Source organism: Crotalus tigris, unplaced genomic scaffold (genome assembly GCF_016545835.1).
Source record: "Crotalus tigris isolate CLP2741 ecotype Arizona unplaced genomic scaffold, ASM1654583v1 scf7180000018590.67127310178:1205815, whole genome shotgun sequence".
NCBI classification, from domain to species: Eukaryota; Metazoa; Chordata; class Lepidosauria; order Squamata; family Viperidae; genus Crotalus; species Crotalus tigris.
The window spans coordinates 527,501-545,130 of NW_024097092.1; the positions used below are offsets into that span (position 1 = coordinate 527,501).

The 17,630-nt window shown below is 53.3% G+C and overlaps 1 protein-coding gene across 1 annotated transcript in view; it reads left to right on the forward strand.

Annotated features, from left to right (window-relative positions):
• IFFO2 (intermediate filament family orphan 2) overlaps positions 1-13,871 on the forward strand; it is a 35,822-nt gene extending 21,951 nt beyond the window's left edge. The window contains 9 exon segments of the mRNA XM_039355055.1: positions 2,787-2,826; positions 2,829-2,849; positions 4,265-4,360; positions 6,959-7,099; positions 8,415-8,557; positions 10,059-10,179; positions 11,969-12,061; positions 12,381-12,511; positions 13,227-13,871. Coding sequence (XP_039210989.1) covers positions 2,787-2,826; positions 2,829-2,849; positions 4,265-4,360; positions 6,959-7,099; positions 8,415-8,557; positions 10,059-10,179; positions 11,969-12,061; positions 12,381-12,511; positions 13,227-13,332 — 892 coding nt within the window. The 3' untranslated portion in view covers positions 13,333-13,871.
• The last annotated feature ends 3,759 nt before the right edge of the window (positions 13,872-17,630 follow it).

Here is a 17,630-nt window from a genome sequence, read left to right on the forward strand (position 1 = left end):
CCCTCTCTCCCCCTCTCTCCTCTCCCCTCTCTCTCGTTCTCTCTCTCTTCTCTCTCTCTCTCTCTCTCTCTCTCTCGCCCCCCCTCTCTCTCTCGTCCCTCTCTCGCTCTTCTCTCTCTCTCAGGTCCCGCTCCCCCCTCCAGGGAGGGCTTCTCCCCCCTCTCTCTCTCTCTCTGGTCTCTCTCTCTTCTCTCTCCCCTCTCTCCTCTCTCTCCCTCTCTCTCCCCCCTCTCATCTCTCTTCTCTCTCTCTCCCCCCTCGCTCTCCGCTCTCCCCCCTCTCTCCCTCTCTCTCCCCTCTCTCTCTTCTCTCTCTCTTCTCTCTCTCTCTCTCCTCTCTTCCCCCTCTCTCTCCTCCTTCTCTCCCCTCTCTCTCTCTCTCTCTCCTCTGCTGCTGGCCATCAGCATCTCCAGCAGCAGCGCCACGGGTGGGATGCCGGGTGGGATGGCCGCCAAGCCCAACATCCCTGACTTCGCGCTGCAGTCGAGTCTTGCAGCGCTGAGGGGCAGAGGGGCCCTTGGAGAAAGGGGATCCGGGGAGCCCCCCCCACTTGATAGCAGCTCCAAGGCTTTGGGAGGCAGTGTGTGTGTGGGGGGAGAGGGGCTCTTGATGGCTGGCCCTTTGCAAAGGTGGTTCTGGGTAAATGCACACTGTGTGGAATTCATTGTGGAAGGGAGAAAGCATCCAGTGAGATAGTGTCTCTTCTTTCTTTCTTATTTTTTCTTTCTTTCTTTCTTTCTTCTTTTCTTTCTTCTCTTTCTTTCTTTCTTTCTTTCTTTCTTTCATTCTCTTTCTTTTTCTTCTTCTTCCTCCTTCCTTTTCTTTCCTTTCTTCCTTTCTTCCTCCCTCCCTCCCTTTCTTTTTTCCCTTTCCCTCCTTCCTTCTTTCCTTTCCCTTCCTTCCTTATCTTTCTTTCTTTCCTTTTTTCTTTTTCTTTCTTTTCTTTCTTTTTTCTTTCTGCCTTCCTTCCTCCTTCCTTCCTTCCGCCTTTCTTATCTTTCTTTTCTTTCTTCTTTCTTTCTTTCTTTTTCTTTCCTTGCTTCCTTCCTTCCCTCCGCTCCTTCCTTTCTTTTTCCCTTTCCTCCTTCCTCTTTCCTTTCCCGTCCCTTCCTCCTTCTTTCTTCTGCTGGCTTTCTTTCTTTCTTTCTTTCTTCTCTTTCTTTTTCTTGTTCTTTCTTGCTTTGTTCTTTCTTTCTTGTCTTTCTTTGCTTTCTTTCTTTGTCTTTCTTTCTTTCTTTTTGTCTTTCTTTTTTCCTTTTAATAACCTGATGGAAGCCCTGCTTTTTCCATTAGCAAAATGCAGCGTTTTGGCCTCTGTTCAAAGCTGGCCGGGCTCTGTCGAAAGGCTATAAATAATACGGGCCTGGCCTCATACCAGATGGTAAAGCACCCGCCCCCCTCCCTTTCGTCCCCATCTTCCTCGCACCATCCTTAAGCACGCATCCTTAAGCGAGGGCAACGGGGACGATTGCGGCTTCTTCCCTCGGGACAGCCAGTGAGTTAACTGGCTGGGACCCGAGCCGTGTAAAACCTTGCGATGTTTGCCAAGCATCCTTGCCGCTAGCTCCTCCTCGGGACGCGGTTCTCAAGAAGGATGGACCGCTGGGGAGGCTGGACTGGGGCATTTGGTGGCCGTGCCTGTGGCTCGATTCTATCCTGATCCGCTGGCCTCCCGGTCGAAGGGCAGGAGAAGACTGGAAAAGGCGTCATGGCCGCACGCCTGGCCACATGCATCACCATCTGGCTGACTCTCGAAGAAGTCTCGAATCGTCTGGGCTAAAAACAATTGCAAGGCCAGGAGTTTAGCCGGACCTCATAAACAGCCAGCGGTGAGGAGCAAAGCTCGAAAATATTTTTCCTGACCACTTGCTGCTCAAGCAAGCAGATGCTTATTAAGGGTATAAGGAGATGTAAAAATGGACCCGGCTCTCTGTTTTGCAGTGGGCATCGTGTGTGTTGTGTGTGTGTGTGTGTTTGTGTGTTTGTGTGTGTGGGTGAGAGAGAGAGAGAGAGAAGAGAGAGAGAGAGAGAGAGAGAGAGAGAGAGAGAGAGAGAGATTAGAGAGAGGCTCCACCAGCATATTCAGAGGCACCTGGGAAGGATTTTGGGGCGCACAAAAACAACACAGTCTCCCTATTTCCTTTCATGGGATTCCAAATGCAGCTAAACCCGTTGAGGCTTCATGGCAACCCTGATCACGTAGACGAGGAATGTCTACAGCAGTTGGCAGGCTTTTTTCGTTTGAAACCGGGGGGGGGTCTTCAAACTCGGCCCTTTTACGACTTGTGGACTTCAACCTCCCATAATTCCTCAGCTGAGGAATTCTGGGAATTGAAGTCCAAAGTCGTAAAAGGCCCGAGTTTGAAGACCCCTTGTTTAAAAGGATGGGGGGGCAGGGGGGTTGGAATAATCCCCTTGACATGTTTTGGGGTTGACACGGTTTGCTGCAACGAAAGCCGTTGGCTGACTTACTTTCTGACCAACTTCACGGAGCATTTTGGTTTTTTAATTTGAAGGCAAAACAGGAACCCGGCCGAATATTCCTCTCCATGAAAGGAAAAACCGGCCCTTAGAAGTGAAGCAAGTTTCAGCATGGAGCCTCTTGCCTCCCGCCTCCCCAGAAGGCGCGAGTTTGATTTTTGAGCTAGCGAGAGGAAAGAACGGCGCCTGAAAAAAACCTGGGTGGATTCAGGTAGCTGTGAAGCCCTGGAATCTACGTTCGGGGCCCTACTGAAAAGTGGGGCAGGCCACGTCTCCTCATGTTGGCTTGTTGCTTCTCTTTTCAGGTGGGAGGAGGAAGTGGCCAAGCGGATGCGGTTGGAGTCGAGATGGTGGAGACGCTGCAAGAGGTGAGACTTTCTCCCGTCAAGGGGGTAACTTGTTGGTTTTGCTGATCGTCGGGACTGGAGCCCTGGATGTTTGCCCGCAGTACACCAAATCTCTGCCGCTGAAGCCTGAATAAGAAAATCAGCGGAGCCGCCCTGGATAGGGAATCCCAGGTCATTTAGTCCAGTGGTTCTTACCTTTTTGAACGAATTCGCCCCCTTATTTATTTATTTATGAGACTTATATAACCGCTTTAAGTGCGAGCACTCTCTAAGCGGTGTACACCAGTAAGCAATGTATATATATATATATTTTACATTGCCCCCAACAATCTGTGGTCCCCTTGAGCCCAATGAGGAAGTTTCAGCATCGCCTGCCCCCCCCCCCACATCAACTATCATCACAACATATGGGAAATAATTCTTCCATTTATCCAAACCCTTTTTTTGTTTTTACTTTAAAATTGTCATCAGACCTATCGATGCAAATAATTTATTTCCAGTCTTTTTCCCCCTATCTCCCATATTCCTGGCCAATGCACGCCACTGTATGGGTAGAGGCTGCTGCAAACACGCATGACGATAACGATGCTGTCTTCACATACGTACGGCGTTCTGTCCTGAAGCTAGCTGGAGGAACATTGGAAAACACAATTCAATCCACTAAGAGCGAGCGATCTGATGTTTTTGTACGACAGATATACAGCCATTCACTGCACGAAAAAGTCTCAAAAGTGTCCCCAAAACTTTTCGCTCCATCGCCCCCCTGAAAAATGAAATCACCCCCCAGGGGGCCATATTGCCCAGGTTAAGAACCACTGTGCTAGGCCTCCCTTGGGGCATCGGGGAGCCAATCAGCCGTGCCTTCCTGGCTCTGACCAGACCTCTTCTGCAAGGGGTCTCCAAACTTGGCAGCTTTTAAGACTTGTGGACTTCAACTCCCAGAATTCCCCAGCCAGCCTTGCTGGGAGTTGAAGTCTTAAAAGTGGACAAGGGTGGAGACCCCTGCTCTTCTGGATGGTTCTTCCTCGTTGAAAGGAGAGCAGCCTCAGGCCCGCCTGCACGGGCTGGCAGGTTTGAAAAATAGGTAATATTGCTGCCCTAGTTGGGCTAGTCCTTCCTCTCTGCAGTAAGGAATCCCAGAGTGGGACAAACTGGGGCTGACCCATTGCAGATTGGAAACAGGTCTCTTGCTCTGCAAAGACGGGCAGGAAGGTGGGCCGCCCTCTGGAAAATAAGGGAGAAATTCATGGGTGCTGGCACCCCCCCCCCCCCAAAAAAAATTGGGACCCGATTGAGTGAATCGGGGAGAAATTTGCACTCTGCCTCAAGTAAGCCTGGGGGTTCAGTGGGGCCAAGATTAGTCTTCCGCCTGACCGTTGGGGGTCTCCTTCCTGCCGTTGGGGTCTCCCATGGGGGTTTCTCCTTCCTCCCATTAGGAAGCCCACGAAGCTGAAGCTCTCCAGGAGGAGCTGAATGAGAAAATCGGGAGGCTGAAAGCCGAGCTGGTGGTCTTCAAGGGCCTGATGAGCGACGTAAGTACCCCAGGCGGCCGTCATTCTCACGAAGCCACCGAAGGACAGACAGAGACCCGCTGGCTGAGGGCTGCTTGTAGTTAGATTTGCCCGCCTGGTATGACCCCCCCAATGCATCAGACCAGCCCGCTCCTCCTCCTCCTCCTGCTTCCCCTCCGATTGGTGTCAATGCATTAACTTGCTGCCCCCCCCCCAGCACCCCGATCTCTCCCCCCCCCCCAGCGGCTGGCAGCCAGTGCTGGGCCCAAGCAGCAGCCTCTCAGAAGCCCCCCCCTCCGCATGAGACTCCAAAGGCAGGGGGCACCCCTCACAAGGCTGATTTGCTCTCCTCCCCTGCACTCAGGTGACCGCCTGCTTCCCGCGCTGTCCCTGCAGGGACTAATTGGGGGACATTCAGATACAGAGACGACGTTCCCCTTTCCCACGTTCAGGGGTTACGAGCGTGTTTGGCTGGAGTTTCTTTTGGGGGGGTGTCGTGACTTTCCCCTTTGTTTTAGGGGAGCCATGTTTGGGGACTGGGAAGCCCTTCTCGTTCTTAGCTCAGTGTGCTCCCCCCCCCCTAAAAAAACCAGGAACTCAGAAAACTATCCTGGATGGTTTCAAGTATGGGCTTCTGTTTTTGAAAACCTTAGTTCAGTGGTTCTTAACCTTTTTAATGCTGCGACCCCCAACCGGTCGTAAGTCAAGGACTACTCAACCGGTCGTAAGTCGAGGACTACTCAACTGGTGCAGCACCGTTTGCAGAATGGGACTTTTGGCGGGCTCAGCAGGGCAGAGACAGCCTGGACAATCCCTATTGGCTTTTGAAAGCCAATAGAATTAGACTCTACTCAAGAGAGTCTACTCTATTGGCTTTCAAAAGCCAATAGAATAAAAGTTAGGAGCACAGCTAAGGAAAAGGGGGGAAAAATGGCGGACTGCGTTGTTTGGCGACCCCCGTGAAATGGTCATTCGACCCCAAATGGGTCCCGACCCACAGGTGGAGAACCACTGCCTTAGTTGCTTTGTCTGTCTTCCGCTGGTCTTTTTGAAAATCGGGTACACAGCTGGCCAGATAGCAAAGGTGAGACTCCTTTATCGCCCGAGGCAAAATGTCAGCTTTCCTTCTTTGTGTGCTGAAGTGGGTCCCCCCCACCCCACACACTTCGTTTGTTGGCTTTAGATTCCAAGACTTTTCATCCTCTTTCTCACGAGAGTGGAGGACAAGAACCTCATTGAGGGCCGGTTGCTAACACTGAGATGCCGATGGAGCTTCTCCATCATCCAGGTCCCAGTGGTCCCAAAGGAGCTTTTCTAAAAGGCAACTGGACTTTCCTGATTGTTTGATGTTTTCCCCTTGAAAATATTTTGCTTCTCATCCAAGGAGCTTCTGAAGAACTGAAGAAGCTTCTTGGATGAGAAGCAAAACGTTTTCAAGGGGAGAAAAAAAAAACCCAACGAAGTGGAAAAGCACCTTTTGGGTTGAGATAGCTAGCTCAAGGCAAGCTTTTTTCTTTCCCAGCAGGCTGCTGAGTTTCCTAGGCCAAGGATAGGCAACCTGGGCTCTTTTATGACTGGTGGACTTCAACTCCCAGAATTCCTGAGCCAGCCATTCTGAGGGGAAAGGGAGAGGTTTCCAAGCTGAGCCAGGCTGGCTCAGGAATTCTGGGAGTTGAAGTCCACGAGTTACAAAAGAGCCAAGGTTGCCTACCTCTGATCTAGGGGAATCCAATGGCCATATAAGGAGGTCATCACGTTGGTCTAGGCCAGGGGTAGGCAACCTTGGCGCTTTTATGACTCGTGGATTTCAACTCCCAGAATTCCTGAGCCAGCCACGCCAAGGGGAAAGGGAGAGGTGTCCAAGCTGAGCCATGTTGGCTCAGGAATTCTGGGAGTTGAAGTCCATGAGTCATAAAAGAGCCAAGGTTGCCGACTCCTGGCCTAGTCTGTGCAGCCATTAGGTCTACAATAAAGCCCATTTAGAGCAGGGGTCTTCAAACTTGGTCCCCTCATGACTCGTGGAACTCAACTCCCAGAATTCCTGAGCCAGCCATGCTGAGGGGAAAGGGAGAGGTTTCCAAGCTCAGCCAGGCTGGCTCAGGGATTCTGGGAGTTGAAGTCCACCCATCTCTGAGTGGCCAAGGGTGAGAAATACAGGCCTAGGCCAGGGGTAGGCCACCTTGGCTCTTTTATGACTCGTGGACTTCAACTCCCAGAATTCCTGAGCCAGCCACGCTGAGGGAAAGGGAGAGGTTTCCCAGCTGAGCCACGAGTCATAAAAGAGCCAAGGTGGCCTACCCCTGAGTCCTAGGTGGACTTTGTGTTTCAGATAGTCCCTGTACCCCATTGTAAAGGTCTACACACACACACACACACACACACACACACACACACACACACACACACACACCACCACCACCATCACCACCACCACCCTGGGAAAGCCCCCAACAGCTCCCTCCCTTCGAGGGGAGCGCCTTCCCTAAGTGGGGCCTTGGTGGTGCTCGGAAAAGGGGCAGCCTCTGTGCAAAGGCCGGCCTGATCCGTGGAGAGCGGTCCTTCCCAGTCTCTCTGCTCTTCCCAGGTTTGTAACCCCCCCCCTGCTGTCCTTCCCCGCAGCCCATGACCGATCTGGACTCAAAGATCCAAGAGAAAGCCATGAAAGTGGACATGGACATCTGCCGGCGTATCGATATCACAGCCAAGCTGTGCGATGTAGCACAGCAGCGCAACTCGGAAGACGTTTCCAAGATATTCCAGGTGATTCGGTTGGCCCGGCCCTGCGCAGGAGGAGAAGATGGCTGTGTCGTTTAGGCAGGAGAGGAGGAGGAGGAGGAGGAGGAAGCAGGAGTGGAGCTGGGGGAGGCGGCTGGTGACCTCCCTGGCCCCACTCTCCCCTCCTTCCCTCCTCCTGGCCGGGTTCAAAAGTCCCAGACTCCCAGGAGGAGACGTGTAGTTGTCAGGAAGTCCCACTTGGAGAATCTGCCTGTTTCTCTAGACCAGGGGGAGGCCACCTTGGCTCTTTTATGACTCGTGGACTTCAACTCCCAGAATCCCTCAGCCAGCATGGGGGAACTATGGCCCCCTTCATGACTCGTAGACTTCAACTCCCAGAATTCCTGAGCCAGCCATGCTGAGGGGAAAGGGAGAAGTTTCCAAGCTGAGCCAGGCTGGCTGAGGAATTCTGGGAGTTGAAGTCCACCAGTCATGAAGGGGCCATAGTTCCCCCATGCTGGCTCAGGAATTCTGGGAGTTGAAGTCCACCAGTCATGAAGGGGCCATAGTTCCCACATGCTGGCTCAGGAATTCTGGGAGTTGAAGTCCACCAGTCATGAGGGGGCCAAGGTTGCCTACCCCTGTTCTAGCTCCTGGCCAGGGGTGGGCGTGGGATTAAACCAAGCAGTTGGCTGCCTTCGAGGGAAGCCTACGAGCCAGGAGTGGCTGCCCCGAGCCCCTCGCTGGTTTCGAGGCCGAGTCCCACCAGCAGCAGCCCCCGATGGCCCCCGGACACCCAGGCGGGGAATAAGGGCATCCCGAGGCCCTGGGGAGCTGGAGGCAGTCCCCAAATGGCACTCAGGCCCCCTTGCTTGGTGTTGGACGGTTGTGAATGAGTCTCCTTTTCATTTTCTGGTGCCTGAAACTAACCCCTGAGTGTGTGTGTGTGTGTGCGTTTTTCGGTCTTTTTCCTCCTCTGACTTCCATTCTGTGTAGCCCCTTTTCCTGGCCTGATTTAGCTCTGGGCCGTGCGGTGGGCTTCTCCCCTAGAAGCCCAGAAGACGCCTCCTGCCAGACCCTCTTGCTCTGCAGCTTCCCGCCCTGAGTGCCTCCAGCTGCTTCAGCGTTTCTCCCCCTCTCTCTCTTTGGGCCTGCGCATGGCTGGCCGAGGCCGCCCGTGGCTTGCTTCTGCTGCACCCCTCCTCGTGGCCTGTGACTTAACACCTCTCCCGTGGCTTGTGTGTGGGGAGCTGGGGAGCTTTCTTCCCCTGCAGAGCGCTCGTCCTCTCTCTTCCCTGCTCTTCTGGCGGGGCAGCGGCCCGGCCTGGCCTGGTAGTGACGGTCCTTCTCTCCGGTTAAGGTGGCCTCCAAGAAGAAGGAGCGCCGGTTCACGTCGGAAGAAGACGTGGCCGAGCAGGACACGGACAACGCCCGCTTCGCGGAGGAGGAGGTCAGCTGCTCTCTGAACATCACCGATGAAATGAAGAGGATGTTCAATCACTTGTGAGTCCCTCAGCGGGGGTCTCTGCCCAGGCTGCTCCCGTTAGGCTTTGCTTCCGGAAGCAGGGGGTCTCCGGCCCGATAAACGGGGGGGGGGGGCGTTTCCCGGGAAGCCCCAGACTGGCCCTGATCGGGGAGAGGCCATCTTGTTCCTCTTCCCAAGTCAAAGAGCGCTGAGGTTTTAAGGCAGTGTTTCTCAACCTTGACCATTTTAAGGCATGTGGACTTCAACTCCCAGAATTCCACAGCCAGCATCGCTGGCTGTGGAATTCTGGGAGTTGAAGTCCACATGCCTTAAAATGGTCAAGGTTGAGAAACACTGCTCTAAGGCCAGCTCAGTGTGCAGAGGGTGGGCTTTGGCCTTCCTGCAAGGGGGCAGAGTTGAGAAGCTTTGAGCAGCCTGGCCCAGTGGGGAAAAGGCCCCCCGGGCTCCCCCAGGCACCCCTCCACACACTCTTTGTCCTAAGGTTCAGGCTGCCCTCGGCTGCACAGCCTGGGCTGCTGGGAAGGCAGTTAGCTCAGAAGGCAGGCCTCTCTCCCAGAGAAAGTGAGGAGGGGGAGTGCATCCCTCTGTCTCAGGAGGGCTTCAGCGAGGGAGTGAGTGGGAGGAGGAAGAAAGGAATATAGAGGGGGAGGGAGGGAGAGGGGAGGGGGAAAGTAGAAGGAATAGACGGAGGGAGGGAGGGGGAAACTAGGAGAAGGAAGGAAGAAGGAATATCAAGGGGGAGGGAGGGAGGAGACAGGAAGGAGACGGAGGAAGGAAAAGGAAGGAAGGAGATGGAGGAAGGAAGGAAGGAGACGAAGGAAGGAAGGAGACAGGAAGGAAAAGGAAGGAAGGAGATGGAGGAAGGAAGGAAGGAGACAGGAAGGAAAGGAAGGAAGGAAGGAGATGGAGGAAGGAAGGTGATGAAGGGAGGAAGGAAGGAAGGAGATGGAGGAAGGAAGGAGATGGAGGAAGGAAGGAAGGAGATGGAGGAAGGAAGGAAGGAAGGAGATGGAGGAAGGAAGGTGATGAAGGGAGGAAGGAAGGAAGGAGATGGAGGAAGGAGACGAAGGAAGGAAGGAGATGGAGGAAGGAAGGAAGGAGATGGAGGAAGGAAGGAAGGAGACGGAGGAAGGAAGGAAAGAGACGAAGGAAGGAAGGAAGGAAGGAAGGAAGGAAGGAAGGAAGGAAGGAAGGAAGGAAGGCTAAAATAGCAAACCCAGACCAGGCACTGTTCCTTTGGGCTGTTGGGGGGGGGAGACGGACAGGCTGCCCATTGATTCAGGCACACGGGAGCCGAGAAGGCAGGACGGTTGCTTAGCGCAGAGCGCCCCCTGGAGGGCTACGTTCTTGAAGCAGGGCTGGCCTGTGGAGCGACGGAAGGCGAGAGGGGCGGGAGGGAGGGAGGGAGGCTGGGAAAGCGCTCGGCCCAACGGGCCCCGTCTCCGCTAGGGCTGGCCGGTCCTCGGGGCTTCCTCTGAAGCCGGAAAACCAAACGTAAGGTCTTGTCTCTCCAAGCAGGCGGGAGACCTTTGACTTTGATGACGACTGTGACAGCTTGACTTGGGAGGAAAACGAGGACACTCTGCTCCTGTGGGAGGACTTTACCAACTGCAACCCCACCGTGGAGCTCCCAGGAGAGGTGAGGGGGGGGGCAGCTCACGTCTCTCCCCCCCCCCCCATGACAGCGTCCGCCTTCCAAGCCCTGGACTCGACTCAGCCGCTCTTATGCAGGGCCCACTTTCCGTGGATGAACTGCTATTAATAGCAGCAGTAGTAGCCCTTAGAGCAGTGGTTCCCAAACTTTTTAATGCCGCGACCCCCCCCCCCAACCGGTCGTAAGTCGAGGACTACTCAACCGGTCGTAAGTCGAGGACTACTCAACGGGTGCAGCACCGTTTGCAGAATGGGACTTTTGGCGGGCTCAGCAGGGCAGAGACAGCCTGGACAATCCCTATTGGCTTTGGAAAGCCAATAGAATTAGACTCTATTCAAGAGAGTCTATTCTATTGGCTTTCAAAAGCCAATAGAATAAAAGGGAGTAGCACAGCTAAGGAAAAGGGGGGGGAAATGGCGGACTGCGTTGTTTGGCGACCCCCATGAAATGGTCATTTGACCCCAAATGGGGTCCCGACCCACAGGTGGAGAACCGCTGCCTTAGACTTATATCCCGCTTCACAGCACTTCACAGCCCTCTCTAAGCGGTTTACAGAGTCAGCCTGTTGACCCCCCCCCCAACAATCTGGGTCCTCATTTTATCCACCTCAGGAGGACGAGTCAACCCTGAGCCGGTGAGAATCGAACTGCCAAACTGCTGGCCGCCGGCAGTCAGCAGAATCCGCCTCCAGTGCTGCACTCTAACCACTGCGCCCACCACAGCTCAGTCCATCGGGTCAAATGTTTCAATATTAGCCTCACTTCACCCGCAGGCCCAGGGCCCGCTTTCATTTTAGTTCTGCTTCCTTAGCTAACTGTTCAGTCCTAAGTCGGTGCCAAACCAAACTCACAACGGCTTCGGCGACCTTTCAGAAACCGTTGGGCTTCATTATATCTCAAGGTATAGTGATGTTCAGAGAGAGCCTGGCCAGGCTTGGTGCTTGTCATCCCCCCCCCCCCTCAGAAGGGCTGGCCGTTCAGGTTTTGTGCAGGCTTGGATAAGATTAAGATAAGAGTTAAGATAAAAGATAAGACTGAGAAGGAAGGACTCACTGGAGAAGAGCCTAATGCTGGGAAAGACGGAGGGCAAGAGAAGAAGGGGACGACAGAGAATGAGATGGCTAGATGGAGTCACTGAAGCAGTAGGTGTGAATTTGAATGGACTCCAGAAGATGGTAGAGGATAGGAAGGCCTGGAGGAACGTTGTCCATGGGGTCGCAATGGGTCGGACACGACTTCGCAATTAACAACAACAACAAAAGATAAGACATAAGATATAAGATAAAAGATGATAAGATAACCTTTATTGTGGGGGTCTTCAAACTTGGCCCTTTGATGACTTGTGGACTTCAACTCCCAGAATTGAAGTCCACAAGTCATCAAAGGGCCAAGTTTGAAGACCCCTGCTTTATTGTCATTTTTTTTACTGTGGGCACAGGGCACACATTAAAAATGAAATTCTGCTGCCTGCTCTCAAGGGTACACATCCACAACGCACATATAAACACGCTATATACATCCACGTGCATACACCTACACCCTTACCTATAAATCCCTAACATCCACAACGCACATATAAACCCGCTACATACATACACGTGCATACACCTATACCCTTACCTATAAATCCCTATAAATAATCCCTGTCCACCTTGAATATAGAAAGGAGCCCCCAGAGGCAGCAGAGGAGTGGGACCTGGGCAGGCCGCGACCCCAGGGAGTGGCCTGCCCCCCCCCGCCTCTCCTAAGGCTGCCCCTCGGTGTGTCTTTTTCAGCAAGAGGAGAACTTGGGCAACTTAATCCACGAGACGGAATCTTTCTTCAAAACCCGAGACAAAGAATATCAAGAAACGATAGGACAGATCGAGGTAAAGGGAAGCGATGAACTGGCCTGGGAGAGGCAGGGAAGGAAGGAGAGCCGTTCTCCACCCTCCCGGGCGTTCTCCGCTGCAGGGGGGTGGGAGTGAAACCAAGGGGTGTCCCTCGGCTGCAAAAAAAACCCGCTGTGCGGTGTGTCGCAGGCGCACCAAAACGGGCGAAGGACCTAGTCGCTGTCTTCCGAAGGGACGCTCTTTGTCCACAGCCCAAGTCCCCTGAGGTTGCTGGGGCCCGAGGGCTGTTCGGCAAAGGCCCTCACGGAGGGCAGGGGGTTAACCGCCTGTCCTTCTCCCTCCCCCCCATCCACAGCTGGAACTGGCCACCGCGAAGAGCGACATGAACCGTCACCTCCACGAGTACATGGAGATGTGCAGCATGAAGCGAGGCCTGGACGTCCAGATGGAGACCTGTCGGCGGCTGATCAAAGGCTCCGCGGAAAGGTGGGGCAGGAGGAGGGGGCATCCAGACCCCCGGCGGGAGTGGGAAAGCAGCAGGAAGAGGCTGATCTCCAGTTTTCCGCAGAGGGTGTTTTAATAATAATAATAATAATAATAATAATAATAATAATAATAATAAGTGCCTTGGGTGCAATCCCAAAACAACTGGAGCACCACTTGAACACCATCATTGGCATTGACAAATTCGCTATTAGTCAATTGCAAAAGGCGGCCTTACTAGGAACTGCTTCCATCCTGCGACGAGATCTGTCATACCATCAAACATCCACATCTGCCTATCCCAGGTCCTGGGTAAGGACTCGATAGGTAGACAAAATGCCAAATCCAGTCTGAACATCTGGCTGACTGTGCGATGATCAATAATAATAATAATATAATAATAATAATAAAGTTGGAAGGGACCTTGGAGATCATCTAGTCCAACCCCCTGCTCAGACAGGAAACCCTATATCAGACAAATGGCTGTCCAGTCTCTTCTTAAAAACTTCCAGTGTTGGAGCATTCACCACTTCTGGAGGCAGGTTGTTCCACTGGTTAATTCTTCTAACTGTCAGGAAGTTTCTCCTTAGTTCCAGGTTGCTCCTCTCCTTGATTATTTTAATTTATTTACTTACTTATTTACTTACTTGTTTGCTTGTTTATTTTGCGGGTCGAGGTTTGACATCTGATACCGCCTTGTCTTTCCTCCCTCCTCCAGGAATTCCCCCTCGCCCAGCTCGCTCGCCAGCAGCGACTCAGGAAACACGGACGAGATTCAGGATGACTTTGACCGAGAAGCCGACGTCGAGCCGATGGTCAGCTGATGAACGCCCGGAGCGTGGGGCACGGAGGAGGGATGGGTGGGGTGCGGGACGGGAAAGAACAGAAAAACTTCCACAAAACCTGGGGAAAAGTCGAAAACTTGGCAGCGTGAGGGATCCAGGACTTCAGCGTCCTCAGCCGGCGTTCCCGGAGGGCCCGGCCCTCCCACGTCATCTCAGGATTGGTGCTGTAAAAAAACAACAACAACAAAAACTTTTGTACTGTTCCGTCAACAACAAATGTGACAAAAACTGCAGTTCTACCTGTGCCTTCGCCCCAGGCTGGGCCCAACCGTGTTCCTGCGTGGGCACGTCCACCTGCTTCGGACGGAAGGCCAGCTCCTGGTGATGGGCGCCTCTGCCGCGAGAAGGGGGGGGAGGTGGACTTAAGAGGCTTCAGACCGACGTCCTTCTTTGGCGGCCCGCCCGGGGTGGCCGATCCAGGGAGAGCCTGGGAGGGTAAGGCCGCGGCAGGGCAAAGCCAGAAGGACCACAGGGTGGGGAAGGTCGCAGTTTTTAACTACTATGCAAAAAAAAAAAAATCACAAAACAAAAAAAAGCAAAGTGCTTTGCTTGCCTTATTCCCGCGGCACATTTGGGCCTCTGCCGTGCTGGGATTTCTCTCCCGAGCGCATGACGGTTCGGTACCCTTGACCCGGCCTGGGGTTCTGTCTGGTTCTGCTTTCTGAAGGTCTGTCTGCCGCCTTGGCCTGGCTGGAGGGCTGTGTGGTTGTTGTACTTTGTCTGCTGCTTCCCCGAGCGCCGGGCGTTGTGTTTCTGGGCTCCGGGGCTTCGAGAGATGAGGGAAGCCATGGGGGTGCCCAGGCAGGCGTCAGCTGCCTGGCACCCGAAATGCCCTCTTGTGTTTACGTTCCGTTGACGCTAAGTATTCTCTGGGGACGAGGGGTGTGTCTGTGCCATTCAGGAGAGGTTGGCTCATCACACAAACACGCAACTGAAAAGGGAAACGACCCTTTTTTTTTCCCTTTCCTTCTTCCGCTGCCCACGTTTTGTGGTGGCACCGTGTGTATCCGACTGGCTGGCCAATTAATTGCTTGGCGTCCGTGGGCGGGCTGGCGTTTGATGTGAACGTGGCAGGATGAGGGTCAGTTAGGAGACCCCCCCCCCCATCCACACCTGAGGCCAGCTGGAAGCCCCCCTCCCTTCTGCCCTTGTTCTGTGCTGTGAAACGTCTCCAAGGAGGTGCGTGCTTTGTGTCCTGCGCAAACAGCCACTGTGTCTAGAGGGAGCCCTTTGGTGATGGGCTGCTTAGGGCACTTTCTTCCCCACAACCCCAGTGAGTTTTTGGTGTGTGTGTGTGTGGGGGGGTGTTGATTCTTCTTCCAAAGTGCTTTTCCTTTGCTATATTTTTTTTCCTAGCCAAAATTGCACCCTTTTCTTTCCTTAAAAAAAAACACACCTCTCACGCTGCTATTATTACTTTTTTGTTGTTGTTAAGAGTCGATACACGGTACTTTCATAAAAATGTTGCCTTGAGGTCACTGAGCCGGAGTGTAATTTGGGCTGCTTTAATTGGTGGTTTTTGCGGAAGACCGAGCCATGCGCCTCTCCACCTCGGCTTCGCCCTTGAACATCTGTCGGATTTCACAGTTGTTTAGCGGCCTGGCTGTTGAGAATACGCTCTTCCATCACCGCAGAAATTGGGTGCCTCGCGGATTCCCCCGTTTCCTTGTGCTCGATGTGCCTGTTATTGTTTTACTTCTGAACGCACAAGCAGGGTGTGGTGTGTAAGCTTTTTAACGGACGGCATGTGAATGCAGGTTGGTAGGAGGTGGGCACGGTCCCCACTGGGGGGGGTGGTACCTGGGTGAAGGACTGTCGCCTGGCGTTGGGGGCGCGAGGGCAGTTCTTTGAGCTGGAACAAGGTGATCCTGGAACCCCTATCCACAGGGGGTGCCCAAAAGTTAAGATGGCAGGTGTGCAATCCAATCCCCACTCCCCTTTTACCTGCACAGGGTGGAGAACGTGCCCAGCCTCCATCTTGGCTTTTTTTGCCTGGGCAACTTGTCACAGAGAAGACGTGGTGGCTATTTTTGTAGGTGTCGAAGGGAAGCGGGGGAAAAATTTCCTGAGACAATAAAAGTTGTGATGCTATGGGATCGCGCGGGTCAAAGGTGTGGTCACCGATATTGTACGCAGGCTTTAAGATTTATGTTCCCACTGCATGGAACTTGGGGAGGCTTGCCCCACACGTGAGCGATTCAAGGGTCAACAGAGCGGTGTGTAATTGTGGTCAGGAGTACCCAGCATGGCTTCGCGTCAGCATTGATGGTGTTGGCACAATGGGCAGGCAGGGTGTGTGTGTGTTGAGGGTCCTGTGATTTAAAGTGCACCAGGAAAAGGAAAATAATATTGGTGGGGCTGCGGGACATACGTTCAATTACTTCCTTTCTCCCCCCCCCCTTCTGTAAGGCTGTAAATACTTTGTTTTGTGTTCATAAGACCGTGTCCCAGCGACACTTTTAAGAAGACTTACCAATCTTGTTTCCTCGTGGGTTTTTAAAAGGCGGGGTGGGGGTGGAAGCTAACAGTTTTCCGTTGCTTGTTAGCAGGGTGATGGCGGTCTGTCCAATTCCTAAGCAAACTGGGTTTTGTACAACATTTGGGAAGAAGCTGTTGCCTACTTTGTTGAATGCATGTTGTTTAAAAGGAGGGGGGGGCAGAGAGAATAAAATGTCCAAAGAAACCATGTCTTGTTCCCAGGGTTGTGTAATTTAATTTTAGCTCAAGCCATGATGAGGACGCTGTCCTGTTTCTGAAATTTAAGCCTGTGATGTTCTCTGAGATCAGGCATATATTCCTTAAAATCAGTAAATCACACCTTTGTTATCGCACAGCATGCGAGGGAAATGATTTGGGAAGCAGGGGCTCCGTCCTTCCCTCCTGGATCCGGGGTGTCCCCACAAGTCCAGCGGTCCAGGGGGAAATTATTCAAAGCCAATTCAACCTTTGTCTCCACTGGAGGTTGTGTTAACGGCAGGGTTGGGTCCGAATCTACTTTAAGCTGGAGTAAGTCGAACATTTGCAGAGCTGCTTAAGACCAAAATGGTGTTTTATCATTTTAAAACGGGGGGGGGGGTAGGTTTTTCTTCCTGCCGCAGCGTTCTTATTTGGAGCAATGTGTACTGTCCGCGTTTGGGGTGCATGTGAAGGAATGAGGGGGGGGGCGAGAAGGACGATTCCGAGCAATATTTTGTCACCCCAAACCTTATTCCACTTTTCTCGAGGTCGCCCGAGCCTTTGATACAAAAGCCGACTGTGTTTGGGATGGAAATGTTTACTGTGTTGTACATATTGTGCTTTATATTCTGTATATCAGCCTGTTTTCACGGGGGGGGGCTTGGATTCCACATATTTGTGCACTTGCCAGGAGAAACCCATTGTTAAGCTTGCTCCAAAGAGGTTGTGGGTGTCGTTTCCCCCCCTTTCCGTTCCACCTTAACATTTTGGATCGGGCACTGAGAATTGGTGGCTTCAGACCCTCCCCAGGGGGTGGTTTCCACACACCCTGTCCCCCCACCCCCGTGCCAAACCTTCCATACACATTGAGCCAGCCTGTCCCTTACCTTTTCCCCCAACATTGTGTGACACACACCCACACCCTTTTGCACCTTGGGGTCATTGCCCCATGTTGCCCTCTTGGAGACAGCACGTAGTCTGTGGTGGTTGGACCCTCCTTTGAACACCCCCTCCCCTCCCCCTCTGCCCTCCCCCCCCCGATTCTCCCTTAGGAAGGGTGGTGGGTCTATCTCCGGTCCCCCTTTCGTATGACAATGTACCAAAGGGGTTTCTCTGTGAATCAGGGACCTTCTTGGGGGGGGGGCGGGTAGGGGGGGAAACGGGGTACGGTCGTTCTTGGTTTCAGAGGAAGAAAAACCCCTGACAATAAATGCCAAATTTTCTGGTTACTAAAGTTTTGTGTGGGTCTCTTTTTCTTTCACCCAAACTTCCCTCCCTGCTCCTGGGTGCCAGTCTTCCCCCCATGGGCACCGCCCAATCCTTACCCCGTGCTCCCAGGAGGCCTCGTGTTGCCCCAAATGCCACCCACTCAGGAAGAGTCCTCCCCATAGTCCCCCCTCCCCACGGCCAATCAAGGTGAGCCCAGAAGACACAGCATCCTTGCAGGGTAGGACAGCCTGTGCCAAGCAGGCACCAGCTGGCTTTTATTCCAGCCCTGTAGTTGGGCTTTGACGGTGCCCAAGATGGGCTGCCTCTGGGTAATCTACCCGCACGCGCCCCCTGCGAGGTAGACTGGCCTGAATTGGGACACACACACTCAC